We start from the raw sequence: 24,572 nt of genomic DNA, 5'->3' as shown, positions 1-24,572 counted from the left end.
TATGTTCAAATCTATGCGGGGAATAGTAAGTATTACAGCCAATTTCTATCAGTCATTATGAGAAAATATTAATTCATGTCCACTGATCCACAGATTTACTCTGCTTGACATCAGGAGGCGACAACACCTAACACAGCTTTCTGAAGATGTGAATTACAGTTTTTCTCAACATGACAATTGTCTGACAACAAGGTCATTGAAACTGCTTGCAATAATTATCGTTTATTGTGATTTGAACTGTATCGCAAGTGAAAATTTACTACACAACAAAAATAACTTCAAGCACAAACTGAAATCATTATATTTGCCTGACAATTGCTTCTACTCAATAGAATTTTTAAAAATGTGTGTAAGGTGTGTGTGTTGATGTGTTTGACTGTAGTTAAGTGTAATCACTGTGAATAAAAAAGAATTATTGGCAGAAAAAACTAATGAAAAGACTATCGTAAAAATGGTCAGTAAGTTGTCATATTTTTCATGGTTAACAGGCATTATGAGTGTAAACTAACCCGTTTGACATTACAGTCAGAGACTGCATTTATAATCATCGAACAAGTGAACAAATAACCATCATCTGTAAATACCTCCAGGGAATGATGACCAATAACATCGAAAATGACCAATATCGCGACAAGTAACAGTTTCTGTCATTTTAGGGCCTTATCCAATCCATGCCTTGAAAATGGCAGGGGTTTACATGTGGAAATATCAAACTTTTTATGAATCTATCCAGCTGCATTCTCGCATGTTATTAGAGCATACATGGTGGGAGAAGCTTAACTTCTCCTTGGGCAATATATTGAACATTATAGCCTGTATAATTCAAAGGTTACAAAATCCTAATCAAAAAGGCTAGGAATTTATCATTATTATGTATGCAACTGATATGTTGAAAAAACACATTTTTTAAACCATGAGTCTTTAAAACTAAGAAATATTATCACTTTGTTCCAAAGTCCACATCGCAATACCACCGTCACTTCTATTTGAACCTGTTTCCAAACAACCTGACTGTAAATTTATGATCATAGGTTCAAGGCTTATATGCATCATCACTTCCCTATCAAATTATTCTTTCTGAAACTTTTCAGCATGCTGCACAGACTGTGCCCATGCTACAGGTAGGTTGTTTTCTATTGCCTCACGCACAAGCAATTCAGAGAATGTTTTGTTTTCTCCCACATAGTCTCATCCTTTCCCCAAATTAATACCATAGGGTTGCTCTGATACTGACACACTGGTAAACGCGAAACTATGTGACCCCATTCACATGCATGAAAGTCAAGTTTGTACATTCTGTCATGTGACTTGCATAAATTAACGAGCTGCAGGAGGTCAGCACAAGTCTGGTTTATACTGTGCTTAATACACTCCTGGAAATGGAAAAAAGAACACATTGACACCGGTGTGTCAGACCCACCATACTTGCTCCGGACACTGCGAGAGGGCTGTACAAGCAATGATCACATGCACGGCACAGCGGAAACACCAGGAACCGCGGTGTTGGCCGTCGAATGGCGCTAGCTGCGCAGCATTTGTGCACCGCCGCCGTCAGTGTCAGCCAGTTTGCCGTGGCATACGGAGCTCCATCGCAGTCTTTAACACTGGTGGCATGCCGCGACAGCGTGGACGTGAACCGTATGTGCGGTTGACGGACTTTGAGCGAGGGCGTATAGTGGGCATGCGGGAGGCCGGGTGGACGTACCGCCGAATTGCTCAACACGTGGGGCGTGAGGTCTCCACAGTACATCGATGTTGTCGCCAGTGGTCGGCAGAAGGTGCACGTGCCCGTCGACCTGGGACCGGACCGCAGCGACGCACGGATGCACGACAAGACCGTAGGATCCTACGCAGTGCCGTAGGGGACCGCACCGCCACTTCCCAGCAAATTAGGGACACTGTTGCTCCTGGGGTATCGGCGAGGACCATTCGCAACCGTCTCCATGAAGCTGGGCTACGGTCCCGCACACCGTTAGGCCGTCTTCCGCTCACGCCCCAACATCGTGCAGCCCGCCTCCAGTGGTGTCGCGAAAGGCGTGAATGGAGGGACGAATGGAGACGTGTCGTCTTCAGCGATGAGAGTCGCTTCTGCCTTGGTGCCAATGATGGTCGTATGCGTGTTTGGCGCCGTGCAGGTGAGCGCCACAATCAGGACTGCGTACGACCGAGGCACACAGGGCCAACACCCGGCATCATGATGTGGGGAGCGATCTCCTACACTGGCCGTACACCACTGGTGATCGTCGAGGGGACACTGAATAGTGCACGGTACATCCAAACCGTCATCGAACCCATCGTTCTACCATTCCTAGACCGGCAAGGGAACTTGCTGTTCCAACAGGACAATGCACGTCCGCATGTATCCCGTGCCACCCAACGTGCTCTAGAAGGTGTAAGTCAACTACCCTGGCCAGCAAGATCTCCGGATCTGTCCCCCATTGAGCATGTTTGGGACTGGATGAAGCGTCGTCTCACACAGTCTGCACGTCCAGCACGAACGCTGGTCCAACTGAGGCGCCAGGTGGAAATGGCATGGCAAGCCGTTCCACAGGACTACATCCAGCATCTCTACGATCGTCTCCATGGGAGAATAGCAGCCTGCATTGCTGCGAAAGGTGGATATACACTGTACTAGTGCCGACATTGTGCATGCTCTGTTGCCTGTGTCTATGTGCCTGTGGTTCTGCCAGTGTGATCATGTGATGTATCTGACCCCAGGAATGTGTCAATAAAGTTTCCCCTTCCTGGGACAATGAATTCACGGTGTTCTTATTTCAATTTCCAGGAGTGTATTTTTATTTGTAAGCCAAGGAAAGACATTGCTTTTCTGGACTTTATACTTGGTGTTATCTCTGTAACAGTTGAATTATAACTGGCAATGGCCGACTTCGAAGTAAGGTATGACAAGAATTGTGAATCATGTCACGAAACTGACAGCATTCATTTCCGAATGGTTGTCACTGCTGTGTTTCTTACACATAAATACAAGTTTACTCTCAGAAATAAAACCAGATGAAAAATCAGCATGCAGAATAATTATCCGAGAACCTATTCCTATGAAAACGTTAAAACTGCCAGTACCATCACACATTTTCTAGCGGATCTTCCTGGAATGATTCTAATTGACCCATGTTTCATCAAGGTAATACACAATTGAACTACCTCTTCCTCTTGTATCCTGAATCTCTATATGGGATGTAGTTTGTGCTGCACCTATGTGACTAATTTGAACTAAAAACTCTCTTATTAACATATCAGTAACCAATGTCTTTTAAAATTCTTTACATTGACGAAGCACTTACCATTGATGCTAATTTTCTCCTGCATCACTGTAACATGTTTTTGTGATACCAGGCATTCATCATTCACATGCAGCACTTTAAAACATCGTTATTAAAACCATCCATTTGTATTACAGGTTCCTTGTTTTTTTGATGTTCTCCATGTGACATTAAACCAACTTTTTCTATGGTTCCTACAGCTCTGGCACTTTTGTTTACAATTCTCTTTACAGTTCTCTTGCTGACAACACATGATTCTGGAGTCTATCCTTGTGTCTTCAAATGTCAACAGTAGGACACCAGCTTTCCAATTCATGTTTGGAAAAGTTATAACTGCGGTAAATAATCCCCCTCGCCTGCTTGTGAAGCACCTCCCATTTATTGTTGTCACTTGGCTCTTTACTTTAAATTGCACTTACACAATTACAGATAGAAATTCACACCTATACTGCTACAAGAAGAAAAAGAATGAAAACAAACCAGCTGATAGTTGAATGAATAATTTGGCTGTCATGAAGTATGGCAACACTGCAGCATGTAGGAGCGAGTTTCTCACTGTCTAGCTATAGCTCACTGTTACCCACTCCAAAAGAGAAAGAATATTATTAGCTGCCATTGGCTAGTGGAGGGGGATGTGCAGAATGGCTGAAAATTGGGCTGCCTTCCAACATGACACGGATTTTAGTACACTTGTTGTGTCTTTGCACAGACTTCTACTTCCCCCTCCCTTGCCCTCACCACTTATATACTTTTGTCATTTACTGTTCCAATCCTTTGGTGTCCATGCATTGTAATCTTCTTTCTCTTTGCTCTCTTTCACACTACAACCCTAATGTAACAGTTAATCATTATCAGTATTAACCCAAATGTAACTTCTGCAATTGACAGTCATCTATGTCCTATACTTCACACCTTTCTTATATACCCTTACCCTGCACATCTCCTTCTCCGCTTCCACTCTCAGTTTCACTCCCCCTGCTTAAAGCCACTCATCAACAGCCATTGTTGCCATGGTGGCAGATGTGATCTCAAAGTGTGGCTCTGAAGCATCCACCACTCTTCTGCCTATTAGTGTTGGGCTGTCCTCATTTTTGTATGTTGCTTCTACCTATAACCCTGACAAAGTAGCCACACAAAGCAGCTGATCTTGCTCCATATTGACCCTCCTGACAGAGCTGTTCAATTGGGGCCAATCACACTGCATGAAAGCAGGAACCAAGCCAACATTTGTATGGTTTGTTGGAGATGCTATTTTTACCAGGCCACAGTTAATATTGTAGCCCTGATCCCTATCAATACTGTTCCCCACTCCACCCAGTACCACAACATGATCCTGCTTTGAAAACTCTTGCACAATGATCCTACATCCTCTATCACTTGGCTAAGACATGCAGTGGGCTTGAAAATACTTGCGACCTGGTACCTGTCACCTAATTTTTCCTGCAAGATCTGGCCCATGCCTCTTCCATGGCTACTACCTAACAACAGAACTTTCCTCCTACTTTCTACTTTTTTTGCAACAGTTGGTTTCCTAGTGAAAGTCTGTTGAGTGCTGACTACAGATACATCTACTTGAACCTCTTCCATAGTTTACTGAGGTAGCAAGGCAAATCTATTGTTTGTGCCAATGATGAAACTGTCAGATATTGTTCTCTTTCTGTGACCCCTGTTCCTTGCTACCACTTTCCACCTGTTTTCACTCCTTTCCATTCTTCTCATGTGCCTACTATACAAGTTAAATGCCTCAGACCTTTGGAGGTGACGGAGTCCCACCTCTAATTGACAAACGAGGGACTCCTAAGATACAACTCGGCAAACGAATGGTAACGAGATGGAGAGCTATTAATATCAATGGGGGCTACTCTGGGAAGAAGGTAGAGCTGGCAGAGGCTGCAAGTAAGATGGGGTTGGACATTTTAGCTGTTAGTGACATTCGGGTAAGGGATGAGAAAGAAGAGGAAGTGGGAGAATACAAGGTCTACCAGTCAGGAGTCAAAGCAGGAATAGCACAATGGGGTGTAGGGCTTTACATCAGGAAAGAAATGGAACCCAGCGTAGTTGCAATAAGGTATGTAAATGAATGATTGATGTGGATAGATTTGACAGTGTCTAGCAAGAAAATTAGGATTGTAGCCCTGCGTCTGCTATACGGACGTATGAGTCACAGCACTCGTACAAGATAAGTAATTTAAGAAGTAATAAACTGTTTTAACACTTTAAACTAATTTATTACGTTAATTATAGTGCTCTTCAAGCGTACCATTAAAGGTTTTTGTCTTACTCGCGTATTTTGACAGTAATCACGTAAAGTTCGTTTTGTTTACATATTGCGGCCAGGCTGAACATTTGAGCTTTCAGATTAAACTTCATACCGCAATTTTAAGTGCATTTACTGATAGTTTAGTGTTGTTGTTGTTGTGGCCTTCAGTCCTGAGACTGGTTTGATGCACAGTCCTGAGACTGGTTTGATGCAGCTCTCCATGCTACTCTATCCTGTGCAAGCTTTTTCATCTCCCAGTACCTACTGCAACCTACATCCTTCTGAATCTGCTTAGTGTATTCATCTCTTGGTCTCCCTCTACGATTTTTACCCTCCACGCTGCCCTCCAATACTAAATTGGTGATCCCTTGATGGCTCAGAACATGTTTAGTGTACTAAATACATTTGCTGCCCTTTATATCTGTAGAGTATCGTCATCTCTTAAGTAATTTCCAGTAATAAACTTTTGAACCACTGTTTACATTGTCGCGAGTAGGCCTAATTTTTCGTACACGTATTTTCATTGTTTTCCGGTAACTTAATTGTCTTTCTGTCACTAAGATCGATTTGTACCACGAGCGTAAAGTGCCTGATGTGCCATAGAATCGTTAGCTTCAGGTCTGGTGTGATGGATTTAGTAACTTTTTTCATTGGGGCAATTGTAGTGGTGTGGGAATTGGGAAAATGAGCGAGACTCATCAGTGGTTCTGTAGGCTATGCAGTAGAGATAGAAAGATTGTGGAACAGGAGGGGAAAATTGCTGCCCTTCAGGCTGAGTTAGATGAGGCTAGGCGAGAACTGGGCAGGTTAAGGGGGGATAAGGTAAACAGGGGTGGGAAGTGGCAACAGGCATAAGGAACAGGCCAAGAAATTCTTCTCACAGCTTTGTTATTAATGTAAAAAATAGGTTTGACCTGTTGCCTCAGTCAGAAACTGATGAGCCTCTCACAGAAGTAGATGTAGACAGGGCTCAACATGCTTTCAGAAGCAAATTGAATAAGAATGTAGGGAAGTCTGCAAAGAGAAAGAAAGTCTTGTTGCTGGGTAGTTCGCATGCTAGGGGTGTGGGCCAACTTCTGCAGGATGAATTAGGGTCAGAATACCAGGTCACAAGTTTTTTCAAACCTAGTGTTGGACTGGGGCAGGTTACAGAGGATTTAGGTTGAATATGTAGAGGCTTTACTAAGGAAGATACCGTGGTTATTGTGGGTGGGCCAGGCAACAGTATTGACAGAGATCCGGGGTACAGCATAGAGTGTGACCTGGCAAAGATTGCATCAACATCGAGTCTTACCAGTGTTGGGTTTGTGTCGGTTCTGGAGCACCACGACCGACCTCATTTGAGCTCTTCTGTCAGGAGAGTTAATTTGGAGTTGGAATGGCTACTTGGATCTGGTGCAGGGTCACGCATTGGTGTGGTTCCTGTTGATTCACTCTGTAGGTGGGACTATACTAGACATGGCCTACACCTCAACAAGAAAGGGAAGGGTAAACTGGCTGGGCTGATAGCAGGATATTTGAAGGGGGGAGGAACTACATCTCATGGTGGAAACTCTTTTTTAGTGTAAGATCAGTGTCCAGTGGGAAACTCAGCCAGGCAAGTACTAAAGATGTTAAAAAAGTTCAAGATACTCACAAAAGTAAAGTGAAAAATAATGTTAGTATATTTCATCAAAATATTGGGGGATTGAAGAATAAAATTGATGAGCTTCTGCTTTGTTTAGAAGATATAGAAACTGAGAATGTAATAGATGTACTATGCCTGTCTGAGCATCACATTGTCACTGATATGCAAAAGGTTAGCATCAATGGGTACAAATTAGCTGCACATGTAAGTAGAGATAATATGATGAGAGGAGGAGTTGCCATATATGTCAAAAGCTTCCACAGTGTAAAAAATTTAGAAACTAAAAAATTTTTGTGTAGAGCAACATATGGAAGCATGTGCCACTGAACTAAAACTAAATGATGGCACTTTCATAATTGTAACAGTGTATAGGTCCCCCTCAGGGAATTTCCAGCTATTTCTAGAAAACTTGGATGCTTTGTTGTGCTATCTGTCAGACAAGGGGAAGCAAATTATCATTTGTGGGGATTTCCCTGAAAGAGTGTAATAGGAAGAATGACCTTTTAGTATTACTCAGTTCTTTCAATTTGAGCTCCGTCATTGATTTTCCTACTCGGATAACAAAGAACAGCAGGACATTGATAGATAACTTTTTTATAGACCAAGATAAGTTTAAGGACATAAATGCTTATCCTGTTGAGAATGGTCTTTCAGATCATGGTGCACAGCTAGTTACAGTACATGACATAGCTCCATGCAGTATATCAAATCAGAATTTCAAAGCAGTGCATTCAATTAACAATATAAATATTGCAAATTTTGGGGAAAGCTTACAGCAGCTAGACTGGGATGAAGTGTATAAGGAACCCGATGCAAACTTGAAATATAACTTATTTCATGATACATTTTTAAGGGTATTTGAAAATTGTTTTCCCAAGAAAATAGTTAAACATAATTCCAAGAAAACATATAAAAAACCTTGGCTAACTAAAGGAATAAGAATATCTTGCAACCGTAAAAGAGAACTGTATCTAACAGCAAGAGGGAGTACTGACCCCGAAATTGTTCAATATTATAAAAACTATTGTGCGGTACTAAGAAAAGTTATTAGAAAGTCCAGAAGCATATGTATCATGTCTGAGATCAGTAACTCTGATAATAAAATTAAAGCAATTTGGAATATTATTGAAAGGGAAACAGGACAACCAAGAGCACAGGAAGACTTTAGTGCCATAAAACTGAATGACAAGTGTACTAACAAACAATCAGAAATTGAAAATATTTTCAATAATCATTTTTTAAATGTTGTGGAGAAAATAGGATCTAGATCTTCACTAGAAGAGGCAAGGCTACTAATAGAAGAGGCCATACCTGTGAAGTTTGAAACAACTGTATTTCCACCAAGCACTACCTCTGAAATCAGTAAAATAATAAACTCACTGAAAAGTAAAAGCTCTTATGGAATTGATGGCATTTCCAGCAAGGTACTTAAAGCTTGTTCCCCACAGATATGTAGGATTCTCAGCCATGTATGTAATAGCTCTTTGGAGCAGGGTGTTTTCCCCGATAGACTGAAATATGCCATTGTAAAATCATTGCATAAAAAGAGGGATACATCGGATGTCAACAACTACTGCCCAATCTCTCTTCTGACAGCTCTATCAAACATTTTTGAGAAAGTAATGTATTCAAGAGTAGCCTCCCATATTTGTAAAAATAAAGTACTAACAAAATGTCAGTTTGGTTTTCAGAAAGGCTTTTCAACAGAAAATGCTATATACGCTTTCACTGATCAAATATTAAATGCTCTGAATAACCGGACATCACCCATTGATATTTTTTGTGATCTCTCAAGGGCCTTTGATTGTGTAAATCATGGAATTCTTTTAGATAAGCTAAATCATTATGGTTTGAGGGGGGCAGTGCACAAATCGTTTAATTCATACTTAACTGGAAGAATGCAGAAAGTTGGAATAAGAGGTTCATGTAATGTTAAAACAACAGCTGATTCCTCAAACTGGGGGGCTATCAGGTACGGGGCCCCACAGGGTTCGGTCTTAGGTCCTTTACTGTTCTTGGTATACATTAATGACTTACCATTCCACATTGATGAAGATGCAAAGTTAGTTCTTTTTGCTGATGATACAAGTATAGTAATAACATCCAAAAACCAAGAACTAAGTGATAAAACACAGTATATACAGCTCCATACAGTAAATGGCACAACTCCAGTAATAAATATAGACTTTGAACAGAAGTCTGTAGCTAAGGTAGAATTTTCAAAGTTTTTAGGTGTGTCCATTGATGAGAGGTTAAACTGGAAGCAACACATTGATGGTCTGCTGAAACGTCTGAGTTCAGCTATGTATGCTATTAGGGTTATTGCAAATTTTAGTGATAAGAATCTCAGTAAATTAGCTTACTATGCTTACTTTCATTCACTGCTTTCATATGGCATCATATTCTGGGGTAATTCATCGTTGAGTAGAAAAGTATTCATTGCTCAAAAACGTGTAATCAGAATAATTGCTGGTGCCCTCCCACGGTCATCCTGCAGACATCTATTTAAGGATCTAGGGATTCTCACAGTAACCTCACAGTATATATATTCACTTATGAAATTTGTTGTTAATAATCGAACCCAGTTCAAAAGTAATAGCAGTGTGCATAGCTATAACACCAGGAGAAAGGACGATCTTCACTATGCAGGGTTAAATCTGACTTTGGCACAGAAAGAGGTAAATTATGCTGCCACAAAAGTCTTTGGTCACCTACCAAACAGCATCAAAATCCTGACAGATAGCCAACCAACATTTAAAAATAAATTAAAAGAATTTCTAGATGACAACTCCTTCCACTCATTGGCTGAATTTTTAGATATAAATTAAGGGAGGGGAAAAAAACCATCTTAAACATTAGTGTCATGCAATATTTTGTGTAATGTAATATCTCGTACAGACATCTTTTGTTAACCTGACATGTTCCACATCAATACGAAGTGTCATATTCATGATCTATGGAACAAGTATTAATCTAATCTAATCTGATCTAAAATACGATCAGTAATGTTTCAGATTTCAATGTACAATGGGATAGGAATGATGATGGAAATAGGATCACATTTGAGGAAGTGGAGAAAATGGTCAATAGATTGCAGGGCAATAAAGCCAGAACGCGTCAAATACAGTGGAATGTCAGGTCTTAAATGGCTACACAGGATAATTGAAATGGCGTGGGAGTCGGGACAGGTTCCATCAGACTGGACGAAAGCAGTAATCACACCAATCTTTAAACATGGAAACAGAAAAGATTGTAACAACTACAGAGGTATCTCTTTAATCAGCGTTGTGGGTAAAATCTTCTCAGGTATTGTTGAAAGGAAAGTGCGAGTATTAGTTGAGGACAAATTGGATGAAAATCAGTGTGGGTTTACGCCTCTTAGAGGTTGTCAGGACCAGATCTTTAGCTTACGGCAAATAATGGAGAAGTGTTACGAGTGGAACAGGGAATTGTATCTATGCTTTATAGATCTAGAAAAGGCATATGACCAGGTTCCTAGGAGGAAGTTATTGTATGTTCTACGAGATTATGGAATAGGAGGCAAACTTTTGCAAGCAGTTAAAGGTCTTTACATAGATAGTCAGGCAGCAGTTAGAGTTGATGGTAAATTGAGTTCATAGTTCAGAGTAGTTTCAGGGGTAAGACAAGGCTGCAACCTGTCTCCACTGTTGTTCATATTATTTATGGATCATATGTTGAAAACAATAGACTGGCTGGGTGAGATTAAGATATGTGAACACAAAATAAGCAGTCTCGCATATGCGGATGACTTGGTTGTGATGGCAGATTCGATTGAATGTTTGCAAAGTAATATTTCAGAGCTAGATCAGAAATGTAAGGACTATGGTATGAAGATTAGCATCTCCAAAACGAAAGCAATGTCGGTGGGAAAGAGATATAAATGGATTGAGTGCCAAACAGGAGGAACAAAGTTAGAACAGGTGGACAGTTTCAGGTACTTAGGATGCATATTCTACAGGATGGCAACATAGTGAAAGAACTGGAAGTGAGGTGTAGCAAAGCTAATGCAGTGAGCGCTCAGCTATGATCTACTCTCTTCTGCAAGAAGGAAGTCAGTACCAAGACTAAGTTATCTGTGCACTGTTCAATCTTTCGACCAACTTTGTTGTATGGGAGCAAAAGCTGGGTGGATTCAGGTTACCTTATCAATAAGGTCGAGGTTACGGATATGAAAGTAGCTAGGATGATTGCAGGTACTGGTAGATGGGAACAATGGCAGGAGGGCGTCCACAATGAGGAAATCAAAGAAAAACTGGGAATGAACTCTATAGATGTAGCAGTCAGGGCGAACAGGCTTAGATGGTGAGGTCATGTTACACGCATGGGAGAAGCAAGGTTACCCAAGAGACTCATGGGTTCAGCAGTAGAGGGTAGGAGGAGTCGGGGCAGACCAAGGAGAAGGTACCTGGATTCGGTTAAGAATGATTTTGAAGTAATAGGTTTAACATCAGAAGAGGCACCAATGTTAGCACTGAATAGGGGATCATGGAGGAATTTTATAATGGGGACTATGCTCCAGACTGAATGCTGAAAGGCATAATCAGTCTTAAATGATGATGATGGTTAAGAATGGTCTGTCTGATCATGATGCGCAGTTAGTTACGGTATACGATATACACCCCTAATACAGAACAGTCCCCAAAATAGTGTGTTCAATTAATGATTTAACAATTTAAAATTTTAGGGAAAGCTTGCAACAGTTAGACTGGGATGAGGTGTACAGGGAACATGATGCTAATTTAAAATTTAAGCATTTCATGATACCTTTGTGAGTATATTTGAAAACAGTTTCCCTATAAAAACAGTGAAATATAACTGTAAGAAACCATGTAAAAAGCCATGGCTTACTAAAAGGATAAAAATATCTTGTAAACAGAAAAGGGAAATGTATATTATAGCTAGGAGGAGTAATGATCCTGAAACAGTGAAACATTATAAAAACTATAGCACTGTATTAAGAAAAGTTATTAAAAACTCCAGAAGTATGTGCATTATGTCTCAGATTAGCACATATGATAATAAAATTAAAACAATTTGTAATATTGTTAAAAGGGAAACAGGGCAACTGAAAGCATAGGAGGACTGTATTTCTATCAAACACAATGAAAAGTTTGTTAACAAGAAGTCAGAAGTAGAAAAAAGTTTTAATAATCATTTTTTAAGTGTTGTAGAGAAAATAGGATCCAGTTAGTCATTAGAAAATGCAATGCTGTATATGGACGAGGCAGTACCTATGCAATTTGATAAAATTGAAATTCGACCCACCTCTCCTACTGAAATTAGGAAAATAATAAATTCACTCAAAAGTATGCGGCAGTCATCGACCACCGTAATAGAGCAGAATGGTATCTCAGCACACTGACATGCTCTTAGTACGCGGGTCTTGACGCGCACCTTTGTACAGCGTGTGTTTACGCTTCGACCGCTGATGCTCGCGAGGCTTGTTTATGTGTGTATATGTGTAATTGTGCAGTTAGAATAAATACGAGTTTCATACAAGTGGTGTTCAGGTTATTACGGCAGCTAAGCGACCTGATTCCCATAGTGGTGATCCCGGACTTTTTTTGATATGACCACAGTACGCGCGTTTCTCATCTTTCCTTCTGCCACCATTACGCACCGATGAACCACCACATGATTTGTGACCCGGAGTTTGCCATGAGTTTGCCTACAATTTCATTAATGGACGAATTGCTGGTAATTCAGCCATCGATGGATCCAACTACAACGTTAAACCCGAGTGCACAACATAACCCCACTAGTACAGTCCACGCACCGTGGCCCACACATGTTGCAGTGCATCCAAACGCGTGGCAGTTTCTGAACTTCATACCACAGGTGAAACGAGAACTTCCCTCACCACAGTGCTCAGCAACACCCCGTATGAATATGTTACATACCAGCCTGACACACGACCAGTAATTTCGCCCGAAGTGCATACCGCTACGTTCCCAACAACAGCATGTGACCGTGTTTGCAGCAGCCGCGACACCTGCACCTACTGCGTTTGCTCCCGCGCCGTGTGTGTCGTGTGGTCAGAGGCCTAATTGCACTACAGTACAGACACTCGACCCTATAACAGTTTCCTGGCCTCCACTGCCCCCACATCGCCAACTTCCAACAACGCCACAGCAGCCACCTGTAGGGCGATTTCTGAAGCTGCCACAACTACAGAAGGACAACGCTATATCATGGTTTGTGTTAGTGGACAATATTCTGGACATTCACGGAGTGTGGGGAGATGATGCACATTTCATTTGTTTAATTACCCACCTCCACGACGAACTGGACCTGGTCAGTAACCTATTGCTGTCGCCACCAAGCCAGCACAAATATGCCATCGCAAGAGCTCACATCATTGAGCCCTTATCACGTCCTTCAGCAGAAGCCATCCACTACATAATTCACGACGTAAAATAGGGGACCGTATGCCTTCACAACTTTGGCACCATTTAAGGGCCCGGGTGGGCAAGGAGCAACTCCCTGACCTCGCACTCTGGGCATTGTGGCTTATGAAATTACAGCCAGACCTCCAACTACACCTGTTGGCTTACCAAAACGCCACTCTGGAGGAAAAGCTGCAACTGTCAGACCAGGCATATTCCATCACCATACATCGCCAGGTCGTGTCCTCCTGTTTTTCCGACACTCCGAATGTTGGCGACACTGCCGTCACGTCTACTACATTTCACCGGCCGGCCGGCAGAGGCCAGGTGCGCAGCTTGCAGCAACAGCCAATGGAGGCCCCTGGTGGCCAGACGGCTGTACTTGTTACAGTTCCTCAACCGGTTGCCCCGCCCACCTCCACACAGGTGCAACAGAACATGCCACGTGATGTTGCCGGCTCAGGCACAACACCCAGCATACCCACTATGCTGGTATCATACCACGTTCGGCGACGCTGCACGTTCTTGTAGCGCACCCTGCATCTACCCAAACAGGAAGCGTGAGTCAGAATAGGGGCCACAGCTCACGCCGGCAGTTTAGTGCACCAAAAACATTATCGACTGACCACCCCCGCTGCCCACCATGCCGGCAGACTGTACATCCACGACAGGACGAGCACACTCTATTTCCTCATGGACACGGGTGCCGATGCTAGCGTCATTCCTAAGTTGAGCGCCCCATCTTCGACACTGACGCCCACTGTGCCACTGTGAGCAGCCAACAATTCCACAATTCATGTACACAGTTCAGCCCAACTCCAACTAAATCTCTCGCCTGATTTATGCTGCACCTGGACATTTTGCGTTGCGGATGTCGACTGCCCCGTTATCGGTATGGATTTCCTGCATAACTTCACGCTCTCGCCAGACCTCGAGGCAGCAGCCCTCCTACATCACGCTTCTGGCAACAGGATACCAGGGATTATCGCCACCTTCCCCCCGCCCCCTGGCACACACTGTGATACCTTGCCCACCGTTACAGCCAAACGCGCCCCTTCTCACCACAGAGCTCTCCGCGCCTGGTTGTGCCTGACAACCCAGCGCCTCGAGATCACCGACCTTCACGCTGAAAACGCGTGCCTGCAACAGCTGATCACCGCCATGTCAGCCGAACTGTCACGCGCATGGGAGGCACCAGGGGACACTTCCGCACCACGGGGATACACCCACGAGAACTCCACCGAGGTGCAGATACCTCCACAATGATGCATTTTCCCGCAGGTCAGTGACATTCCTGCCTCTAATGTAGTGCGTGTTACTCCACCTAGTTCCAGTGTGGTTCCCCATGGTGTCCTGCAGGTGATAGGTGATTACTAACGGTACCTGTCTCCGTTTGAACACCACGGAAGGCCCCCCAGTACGCAACAAGGCTCGACGCCTTAATGCCACCAAATTACAGCATGCAAAAACTGCTGTACAGGAGCTGTTAGATTCAGGTACTGTCCATCCATCCAACAGCAATTGGTCTTCGTCTATCCATCTAGTGCCCAAGAAGGATGGTTCATTTCATTTGTGTGGCGACTACCGACAGTTGAACGCCAGAACGATTTTAGACAACTACCCTATACCAAACATACAAGATTTCGCCCAACAACTCCATGGTGCATGCATTTTCAGTGTACTTGACTGCCGAAAAGCGTACCATCAGATCCCCATGTATCAGTACGACATCCTTAAAACAGCAATTATCACCCCTTTCGAACTGTACGAATACTGTTACATGCCGTACGGCCTCAAAAACACCGCACAGACTTGGCAACAGTTTATCGACTCCATCCTTTTCTCACTCCCATACTGTTACGCATATTTGGAACACATCCTCACTTCATCAACTACCCTCGAGGAACACAAACAGCACCTATCAACAGTTCTTAGTATTCTCGCCGAGAATGGAGTCCAAATCAACGATGATAAATCTCAGTTGCGGTCCGCTAGTGTGACATTTTTGGGCTATACTGTTTCTACGGAAGGGACCTGCCCCACGTCAGACAGAGTCACCTTTATACGCAACCTCCCCCCGCCTGAGACTTATCGTGACCTACGTCGTTTTTTAGGGACGATAAATTTTTTCTGGCGGCACATCCCACACGCCGCATCCCTACAGGCTCCGTTGACCGACGCACTCATGGGAAAGAATACTTCAGGGCTCCACAAGGTCCCGTGGGGTGACGACATGTGACGCATGTTTGACGCACTTGAAACAGCACTATTGAATGCTGTCACGCTCGTGCACCATGTATCTGATGCCCCAATATCAATCACAGCTGACGCAAGTGATGCTGCTATCGACGCTGTGCTCCTGCAGCAGCTGGCAGGCTCCACACAACCACTACGTTTCTTTTCGCAGAAGTTGTCAGCCTCCCAGCATAAGTGGTCCACTTTCGACCGAGAACTCTTTGCTATTTACGAGGCAGTTTGGCATTTCCGAGAGGACATTGAGGGTAGGTCAGTGACCATATATACAAACCACAAACTGTTGGTGGATGCTGTGCATAATCCCACAACTGACCTTCTCCCCTGCTGTTTCAGACACATGGACCTAATATGTCAATTCACAACAGACGTCCGTTACATCAAGGGTGCAGACAATGTCATTGCTGACTGCATGTCATGGGTCGGTACAATCTCGTTTTCTTGGGACTTCGTCGACCTAGCTGCCCAGCAACAAGCGGATGATGACATTCAACAGTTACTGAATAGCGAGTCCGCCTCACTCTCAATTGAGCCCCGCCAAATTCCAGGTTCAGCTTTACCAGTACTCTGTGACATCTCCACAGGTACTGCCTGCCCCCTAGTACTGGCCACCTTGTGCCGTACGTTATTTGCCGCTATCCATGACCTAGCACATCCCAGTATTCGGTCTACCACACGCCTCATAACAGAGTGATTCGTATGGACTGGGGTTAGAGGAGACTGCAAAAACTGGACACGAGCATGCATACCTTGCCAACACGGTAAGGTCAGCAGTCACGCATACCCACTGTTGGGATCGTTTGAGGTACCGAAAGGCAGGTTCTGTCACGTCCATCTTGACCTGGTCGGACCACTCCCTCCTTCCAAGGGTTTCCGATACATTTCATCTATCATCGACCATGTTAGTAGGTGGTTGGAGGCGATTCCAATAACAGACATTACTGTCGACTCTGTCGCACAGGCCTTCATCGCCTCCTGGATCACGCGGTTCGGTTGCCCATCTTCGGTCACGATGGACCAAGGACAACAATTTGAAGCTGTGCTCTTTGGCGAATTATGTGATCTATGCGGTGCAAACAAATTACATACAACCACCTACCACCTGCAAAGCAATGGGTTGGTCGAGTGCTGGCACCGCACATTAAAAGCAGCGCTGACGTGCCACAACAGATCTGCGTCCAAAGCCCTCCCCTGGATACTACTAGGTGTCCGTTTGGCTTACAAAGATGATTTGTAAGCCTCCCTAGTGGAATTGTTGTATGTGGAACCCCTCATCCTCCCAGCTCAATTCATCGAGGATTCCGATCCTCCCCCACAGTCATAATTTCCGACGCTTATAGAACGCGTCAGACACTTCGCCGGAATGTACGACCCCGCCCCCACAAGCACACATGGTCCCTCATGTCTTTGTGCACAAAGACCTACACTTTTGCAATTACATGATGCTGCGCAATGATACAGTACAACCCACACTACACCCGCCCTGCTCGGTCCCACACAAAGTGATAAGCTGCTCACCGCAGACCCTTGACATGCTGGGCAATGGTAGAATACAAACAGTGTCCGTCTCGCGCCTCAAACCAGCTTGGCACCTCAACGACGAGGCAACTTCAGAATACAACTCCCATCTCGACCACACTCTCGTGCCACCTTCCATCTCTAATACCTCAAATGTGCTGATCCCCCCCCCCCCTCCGGTACCCCATAATGCGTGTGACGATGTGTGTGATGATGCGTGTGACACCAGTGGTTCGTGTTCTCCCCCCAGCTCAGAGGCTGCAGGAAAGGTCGCGTGTGAAGGTTTCACCCCTCCCTCCCCTCACCTTAGTGTTTCCGTCAACTGGCCAACGCAGACCAACAACGCCAGCGTCGCCGTTTTCCACATCGACGTGTCACCTTTTCCAGTCGAGGACCTGTCTCTCCAACTGTGAGATGGGACACTGTTCGTCCTGCACGTTCCCCCTTGCACATTGAGACGATTCAGCCACCCTGGTTACACTCCTACACACGTTTGCGGTACTGACAGACACGGAGGAGGTGGCAATCACCACTTCAATCGACGAGGATGGCCACCACTGCATTTGCGTGCCACTCACGGCACACCACGCCCCTGCATTGCCAGGCCGCTTGATCCCAGTTTCCCATTTCGGCCGCCCGCTACGTCCACCAGCATGGCACTGTGACTTTATCACATCGGACCGATCACCATGCAAACCTACATCACCTCCTCTCACCGTGCTCCGCACTGCAAAGGGAGGGGGGGGGGGGGGGGCCTCTGTGGCAGCAGAGTGGTGTCTCTGTGCACTGACACGCTCTTAAGACGCGGGTCTGGCCGCGTGCCTCTGTGCAGTGTGTGTTTACATTTCGACCGGTGATGCTCACAAGGCTTGTTTATGTGTGTATACGTATAATTGTGCAGTTAGAATAAATATGAGTTTCATACAAGTGGTGTTCAGGTTATTACAGAAGCTAAGCGACCTGATTCCCATAAGTAAAAGCTCACATGGAATTGATGGCATCTCTAACAGAATACTAAAAACTTGTTCCCAACAAATAAGTAGAATTCTCAGCTACATATGTAGTAGCTCACTGAAACAGGGCATTTTTCCAGACAGACTGAAATACACTATTGTTAATCCATTGCATAAAAAAGAGGATAAATCTGATGCTAACAACTACTGCCCAATCTCAATTCTGACAACTTTATCCAAAATTCTTGAAAAAGTTGTGTATTCAAGAGTAGCATCACATGTTTGTAAAAATCAAGTACTAACGAAATGTCACTTTGATTTTCAGAAAAGCTTTTCAACAGAAAATGCTATAAATGCTCTCACTGTTCAAATATTAAATGCATTGAATAACTGAACATCACCCATTGGGATATTCTGTGATCTCTCAAAGACTTTTGATTGTGTGAAACATGGAATTCTTCTAGATAAGCTTAAGTATTGTGGTATTGGTGGGACAGCGCACAAATGGTTTAATTCATACTTAACTGGAAGAATGCTGAAGGTTGACATTAACAGTATAGATAGTGTGCAAAAACCGGCAGAGTCCTCTAACTGGGTAGGTATCTAGAATGGTGTCCCAGAGAGTTCAGTCTTGGTTCCCTTATTGTTCTTAATATATATTATGGACTTGCCACTCTATATTCATGAAGATGCAAAGCTAGTTCTTTTTGCTGATGATACAAGTATGGTAATGATACCCAACAAGCAAGAATCAGCTGGGGAAATCGCAAATAATGTCTTTCAGAAAATTATTAAGTGGTTCTCTGCAAATGGACTCTTACTAAATTCTGAGAAAACACAGTTTATATAATTCTGTACAGTAAATAGCATAACACCATTGATAAATATAGACTATGAACAGAAGTCTATTGCTAAGGCAGAATACTCAAAATATCTGGGTGTGTGCATTGATGAGAAATTGAATTGGAAGAAACACATTGATGATCTGCTGAAACGGTTAGGTTCAGCTACTTATGCTATTAGGGTTACTGCAAATTTCGGTGATGAACATATCAGTAAATTAGCCTAATATGCCTACTTTCATTCACTGCTTTCATATAGCATCATACTTTGGGGCAATTTATCATTAAGAGGGAAAGTATTCATTCTTCAAAAGCGTGTAATCAGAATAATAGCTGGAGCCCACCTAAGATCACCTTGCAGATATTTATTTTAGCAACTCAGGATATTCTCAGTACCTTCACAATACATATATTCACTTATGAAATATGTCATTAATAACTCATCCCAATTCAAAAATAACAGTGAAGTGCATAGCTACAACACTAGAAGAAAGGACGATCTTCACTACTCTGTATTAATCTCACTTTGGCACAGAAAGGGGTGAATCATGTGGCCACAAAAATCTTCGGTCATTTACCAAATAGTATTTAAAGTCTGACAGATAGCCAACCAACATTTAAAAGCAAATTACGAGGGTAATCCCAAAAGTAAGATCTCCTATTTTTTCATAAGTACATAAACCTGTTTATTTCTACAATGGTTTACATCAGTTTACAGCTTGAACATTTAGCTATTTTTTGACATAATCACCATTTATGTTGATGCATTTTTGTAGACACTGTGGCAGTTTTTGTATGCCCATGTCATTCCATCTTGCCACCATGCTGTTCAGAAAGTTATGAACCTCTTCTTTCACCTCGTCGTCAGAGCTGCATCATTTTCTGGCCAAATGTTCTTTTAACCTAGGGAACTGGGCACCAAGTCAGGACTATAGGGTGGGTGATTATGTTCCACTGAAACTGTTGGAGGAGAGCAACAGTTTGCCGAGTGATGTGTGGGTGAGCATTGTCATGGAGAATGTGTATGCCCTTGCTCAACATTCCTCTTGTCTGGTTCTGAATTGCCCATTTGAGTTTTTTTCAGAGTCTCACAGTACTTGTCAGCATTAATTGTGGTCCCAGTGATACAGCTCTGACGCTGAGGTGAAAGCAGAGGTTCATAACTTCTGAACAGCATGGCAACGAGCTGGTATGACATGGGCATAAAAAAAACTGCCACAGTGTCTACAAAAATGCATCGACAGAAATGGTGATTGTGTCGAAAATCGATAAATGTTCAAGCTGTAAACTGATGTAAACCATTGTAGAAATAAACAGGTCTATGCACTTATAAAAAAAGAGGATACCTTACTTTTGGGATTACCCTCATAAAAAATTTCTGAATGACTACTCCTTCTACTCAATAGATGAATTCTTAGATATGAAGTAGTAACTGTAAGAAAAAAAATTATTTTGTGTAAAGGAAACTAATGTTATCAATATAATGGAAGGAAACATTCCACGTGGGAAAAATTATATATAAAAACAAAGATGAGGTGACTTACCGAACAAAAGCGCTGGCAGGTCGATAGACACACAAACAAACACAAACATACACACAAAGTTCAAGCTTTCGCAACAAACTGTTGCCTCATCAGGAAAGAGGGAAGGAGAGGGGAAGACGAAAGGAAGTGGGTTTTAAGGGAGAGGGTAAGGAGTCATTCCAATCCCGGGAGCGGAAAGACTTACCTTAGGGGGAAAAAAGGACAGGTATACACTCGCACACACGCACATATCCATCCACACATACAGACACAAGCAGACATATTTTCATATGTCTGCTTGTGTCTGTATGTGTGGATGGATATGTGCGTGTGTGCGAGTGTATACCTGTCCTTTTTTCCCCCTAAGGTAAGTCTTTCCGCTCCCGGGATTGGAATGACTCCTTACCCTCTCCCTTAAAACCCACTTCCTTTCGTCTTCCCCTCTCCTTCCCTCTTTCCTGATGAGGCAACAGTTTGTTGCGAAAGCTTGAACTTTGTGTGTATGTTTGTGTTTGTTTGTGTGTCTATCGACCTGCCAGCGTTTCGGTAGGAAACTAATGTTAAAGTGACATGTTCCACATCATTACAAAATGTCATATTCATGATCTATGGAACAAGGATTAATGTATGTATGTATGTATATATATAAAAACAAAGATGAGGTGACTTACCGAACAAAAGCGCTGGCAGGTCGATAGACACACAAACAAACACAAACATACACACAAAATTCAAGCTTTCGCAACAAACTGTTGCCTCATCAGGAAAGAGGGAAGGAGAGGGGAAGACGAAAGGAAGTGGGTTTTAAGGGAGAGGGTAAGGAGTCATTCCAATCCCGGGAGCGGAAAGACTTACCTTGGGGGAAAAAAGGACAGGTATTACTCGCACACACGCACATATCCATCCACACATACAGACACTGCTTGTGTCTGTATGTGTGGATGGATATGTGCATGTGTGCGAGTGTATACCTGTCCTTTTTTCCCCCTAAGGTAAGTTTTTCCCCCAAGGTAAGTCTTTCCGCTCCCGGGATTGGAATGACTCCTTACCCTCTCCCTTAAAACCCACTTCCTTTCGTCTTCCCCTCTCCTTCCCTCTTTCCTGATGAGGCAACAGTTTGTTGCGAAAGCTTGAATTTTGTGTGTATGTTTGTGTTTGTTTGTGTGTCTATCGACCTGCCAGCGCTTTTGTTCGGTAAGTCACCTCATCTTTGTTTTTATATATAATTTTTCCCACGTGGAATGTTTCCTTCCATTATATTGATATGTATGTATATATGTATGTGGGAAGCTAGGAAACAGCCCTTCCCCTCACTCCCTGTCTAAAACAATTTATCTTCTGAATAGATTGATTGTCAGCTTTGTTGTCTGTCAGTTATTCACCAGTTATGGTCTCATGTTTTATTTAGAGCTCCAAGGTTCAAGTGAAATATGACTGCAGACATCACATCCATATTAAAAGAAAGAAACAAGATGAGAAAACAGTACCACTGAATGAAATGCATTCTTTTCAGCTGCAGACAGAATATATATGCCGATGAAATACATTCAGTATAAATTGTCAAAGGATGAATAAAAACTCAATTCAGTTAATTTTAGTGACTTGTCGCTATGGATTAACATTTCATTTCTCATCTTCTCTGTGGTAAGCATCATAAAATTTTACTCCATCATGACAAATTTATTTCAAATGCTTCATGAATTAAACATTTAATAATCACTCTGCAAGTTAAATTTTAAAAGTTCAAACAATTTATCATAGACTTTCACTGTCTTATACATTTTTAAAGCAATGGTTATATAATATTAATATAGTGCCCAAAGGATAGTTAAATTTCTGAGTACTTACCTAGAAATCATTTCTTCTGTGGGCCATTCACCTGTACCAAAGTGTTCTGTTGATAGACCAATAATGAGACCACAAAAGAATCCTTCTATTATACAAAACAGGAGACCAAAAATTTCGTTTAATATACCCATTTTCACCAGTTGTATGTCTCTTGTCATTGCTCCAACAGCACAGGATAACACAGGTCCCTGGAATGAAATATGAGTCAGGGAGCTACAAAAAAGTAGTGTTTTTTTCCATGAAATAAATTACTGAAAAACAAATCACACAGAAACAAGGAACACATTACAAAAATGCTAGTTTTTAAAAGTTGCATTTTAGATTAAAAGAAAGAACAGCTTTGGAAGAAATGGGCCTGGTGACGAATTAAATAAGAAAGTCAACTAGAGCCACTAGATTGGGAAGACAGATCAAGCTTGACTCATGGTCTTTTGTAATTTTCCTACATAATCGCTGAACATTTATCCACTCAGTCTTTTCCTATCTCTCTTCAAATGAAAATACCTCTGGATCTGAAAGTTAGAGTTCTGTTACATCTAGGCCAGTCTTTTGTTGCTGCTAGCTGCAATTGGAAGTCTTGCTTATATCATCTGATACAAATTAATTTGTAAAGTGGAAGTGTCTGAGAGCACTAGTAACACTTTATGAGAGGATTTGAAAATCAGTTTGCAGTATTTCTGTGTGCTGTGCACACTCCTGTAAGTTTTTTATGGTCTGTGAAGGTTGTAAAGGCCACTTCTTCCACATTTCTACATAATTTATACTCCTTTTTACCAACCTACTACAATAACTAAATCTCATCCCATCTGGTAGGGAAGACCTGATCTGGGGTTCTGGGTGAATTATCGGAACTGAACTCCTTTCCCTAACCCTCTCTGTTCCTTTTCCTTCACACCTCTTCTTTCTCCTTCGACTATTTTGCCAAAAGAACAAGCCACTGGTTCCCAAAGTTTGTAAAAGTTAAACCTTTTTTATGTGTGTTCTACTGCCACCACTTGGTGAGTAGATTTTTTATCTATCCATTCACATTATAAAATAGTTCTTGGTATCATGAATTATGATTTCTTTTTCAATTTTGATTTATTGGTATCATAACATACATAAGCTAAATAATTTGACTCAAAAACAAAAGGCACATTTTAAACTTTACTAAAAAATAGAACAATTGATGATAATAACAGTACCCTAATATTAATACAAGTTTTTTAGCATCAGTGTATACACACAACAAAAGAATAATATAATATCAAGTCACCCATTGCTCAAATTATCATTTCATCTTCAATGAGTTCTTCTGCTGAATAGCAAAATTCCTCTCACAGACTACTGGAACCTTATTTTTCAAATATCTGATGTTATACAACATATGTTTTACTTATTTACTTATCACATATTTTCACCTTACTGTACTGTGGAGCTGCAAAAATCATTTCAGATGTCATCTGTGGGCAGCATAAAATTCTCTTTGTTCCTCCTCAAGCAATTTGTGTAAGAAACTTATAATTTAGTAAATTTACAGGAAGGGAAGAGTTGTAATTTTTAGTTTCTGAAATAATGGATGACAAGACTTTTTCTATCAAGTACACATGTCTGACCTTCCCCCCCCCCCCCCCCCCCCCCCCCCCCCCCTGGATCTGAGGTATGCGATTTGAACTCGTCCAGAAAATTACCACAGCTAACCACAGATTCAAAATAACTATGATATGCTATTTTTTGTGTACCCACATCAGGAATTTGCTAGTACTTGAATTGCAAAAGCAAAATTGCTTAATTTATTTGATAACACTACAAAAAGTATAGTGTACTACTCACCATATAGAGAGATGTTGAGTCACAGACAGGCACAACAAAAAGTTTGCTGTGCAATTAAGCTTTCTGTCAAAAGGCCTTCTGAAGTGGAAAATACACACACATTCACATAAGCACAGAATTCACACACAGCATCTCTAGCCTCTTTGGGCAGACTACAGTGTCACTACATCTGATCAGAGCAGCACTCTGATGTGAGTGGTGAGGATAAGGAGGTGATAATGAGTGAGAATGGAGGGTTTAGCAGGATG

The 24,572-nt window shown here is 42.4% G+C and overlaps 1 protein-coding gene across 1 annotated transcript in view; it reads right to left on the bottom strand.

The window, feature by feature from the left end:
* Positions 1–24,572, bottom strand: part of LOC124789912 — a 225,582-nt gene that overhangs the window by 83,787 nt on the left and 117,223 nt on the right. The window contains exon 7 of the mRNA XM_047257429.1: positions 22,513–22,700. Coding sequence (XP_047113385.1) covers positions 22,513–22,700 — 188 coding nt within the window. The remainder of the gene's footprint in view (positions 1–22,512; positions 22,701–24,572) is intronic.

This window comes from Schistocerca piceifrons, chromosome 3 (assembly GCF_021461385.2).
Source record: "Schistocerca piceifrons isolate TAMUIC-IGC-003096 chromosome 3, iqSchPice1.1, whole genome shotgun sequence".
NCBI lineage: Eukaryota > Metazoa > Arthropoda > Insecta > Orthoptera > Acrididae > Schistocerca > Schistocerca piceifrons.
This window is presented reverse-complemented; position numbering and strand designations above follow the sequence as displayed.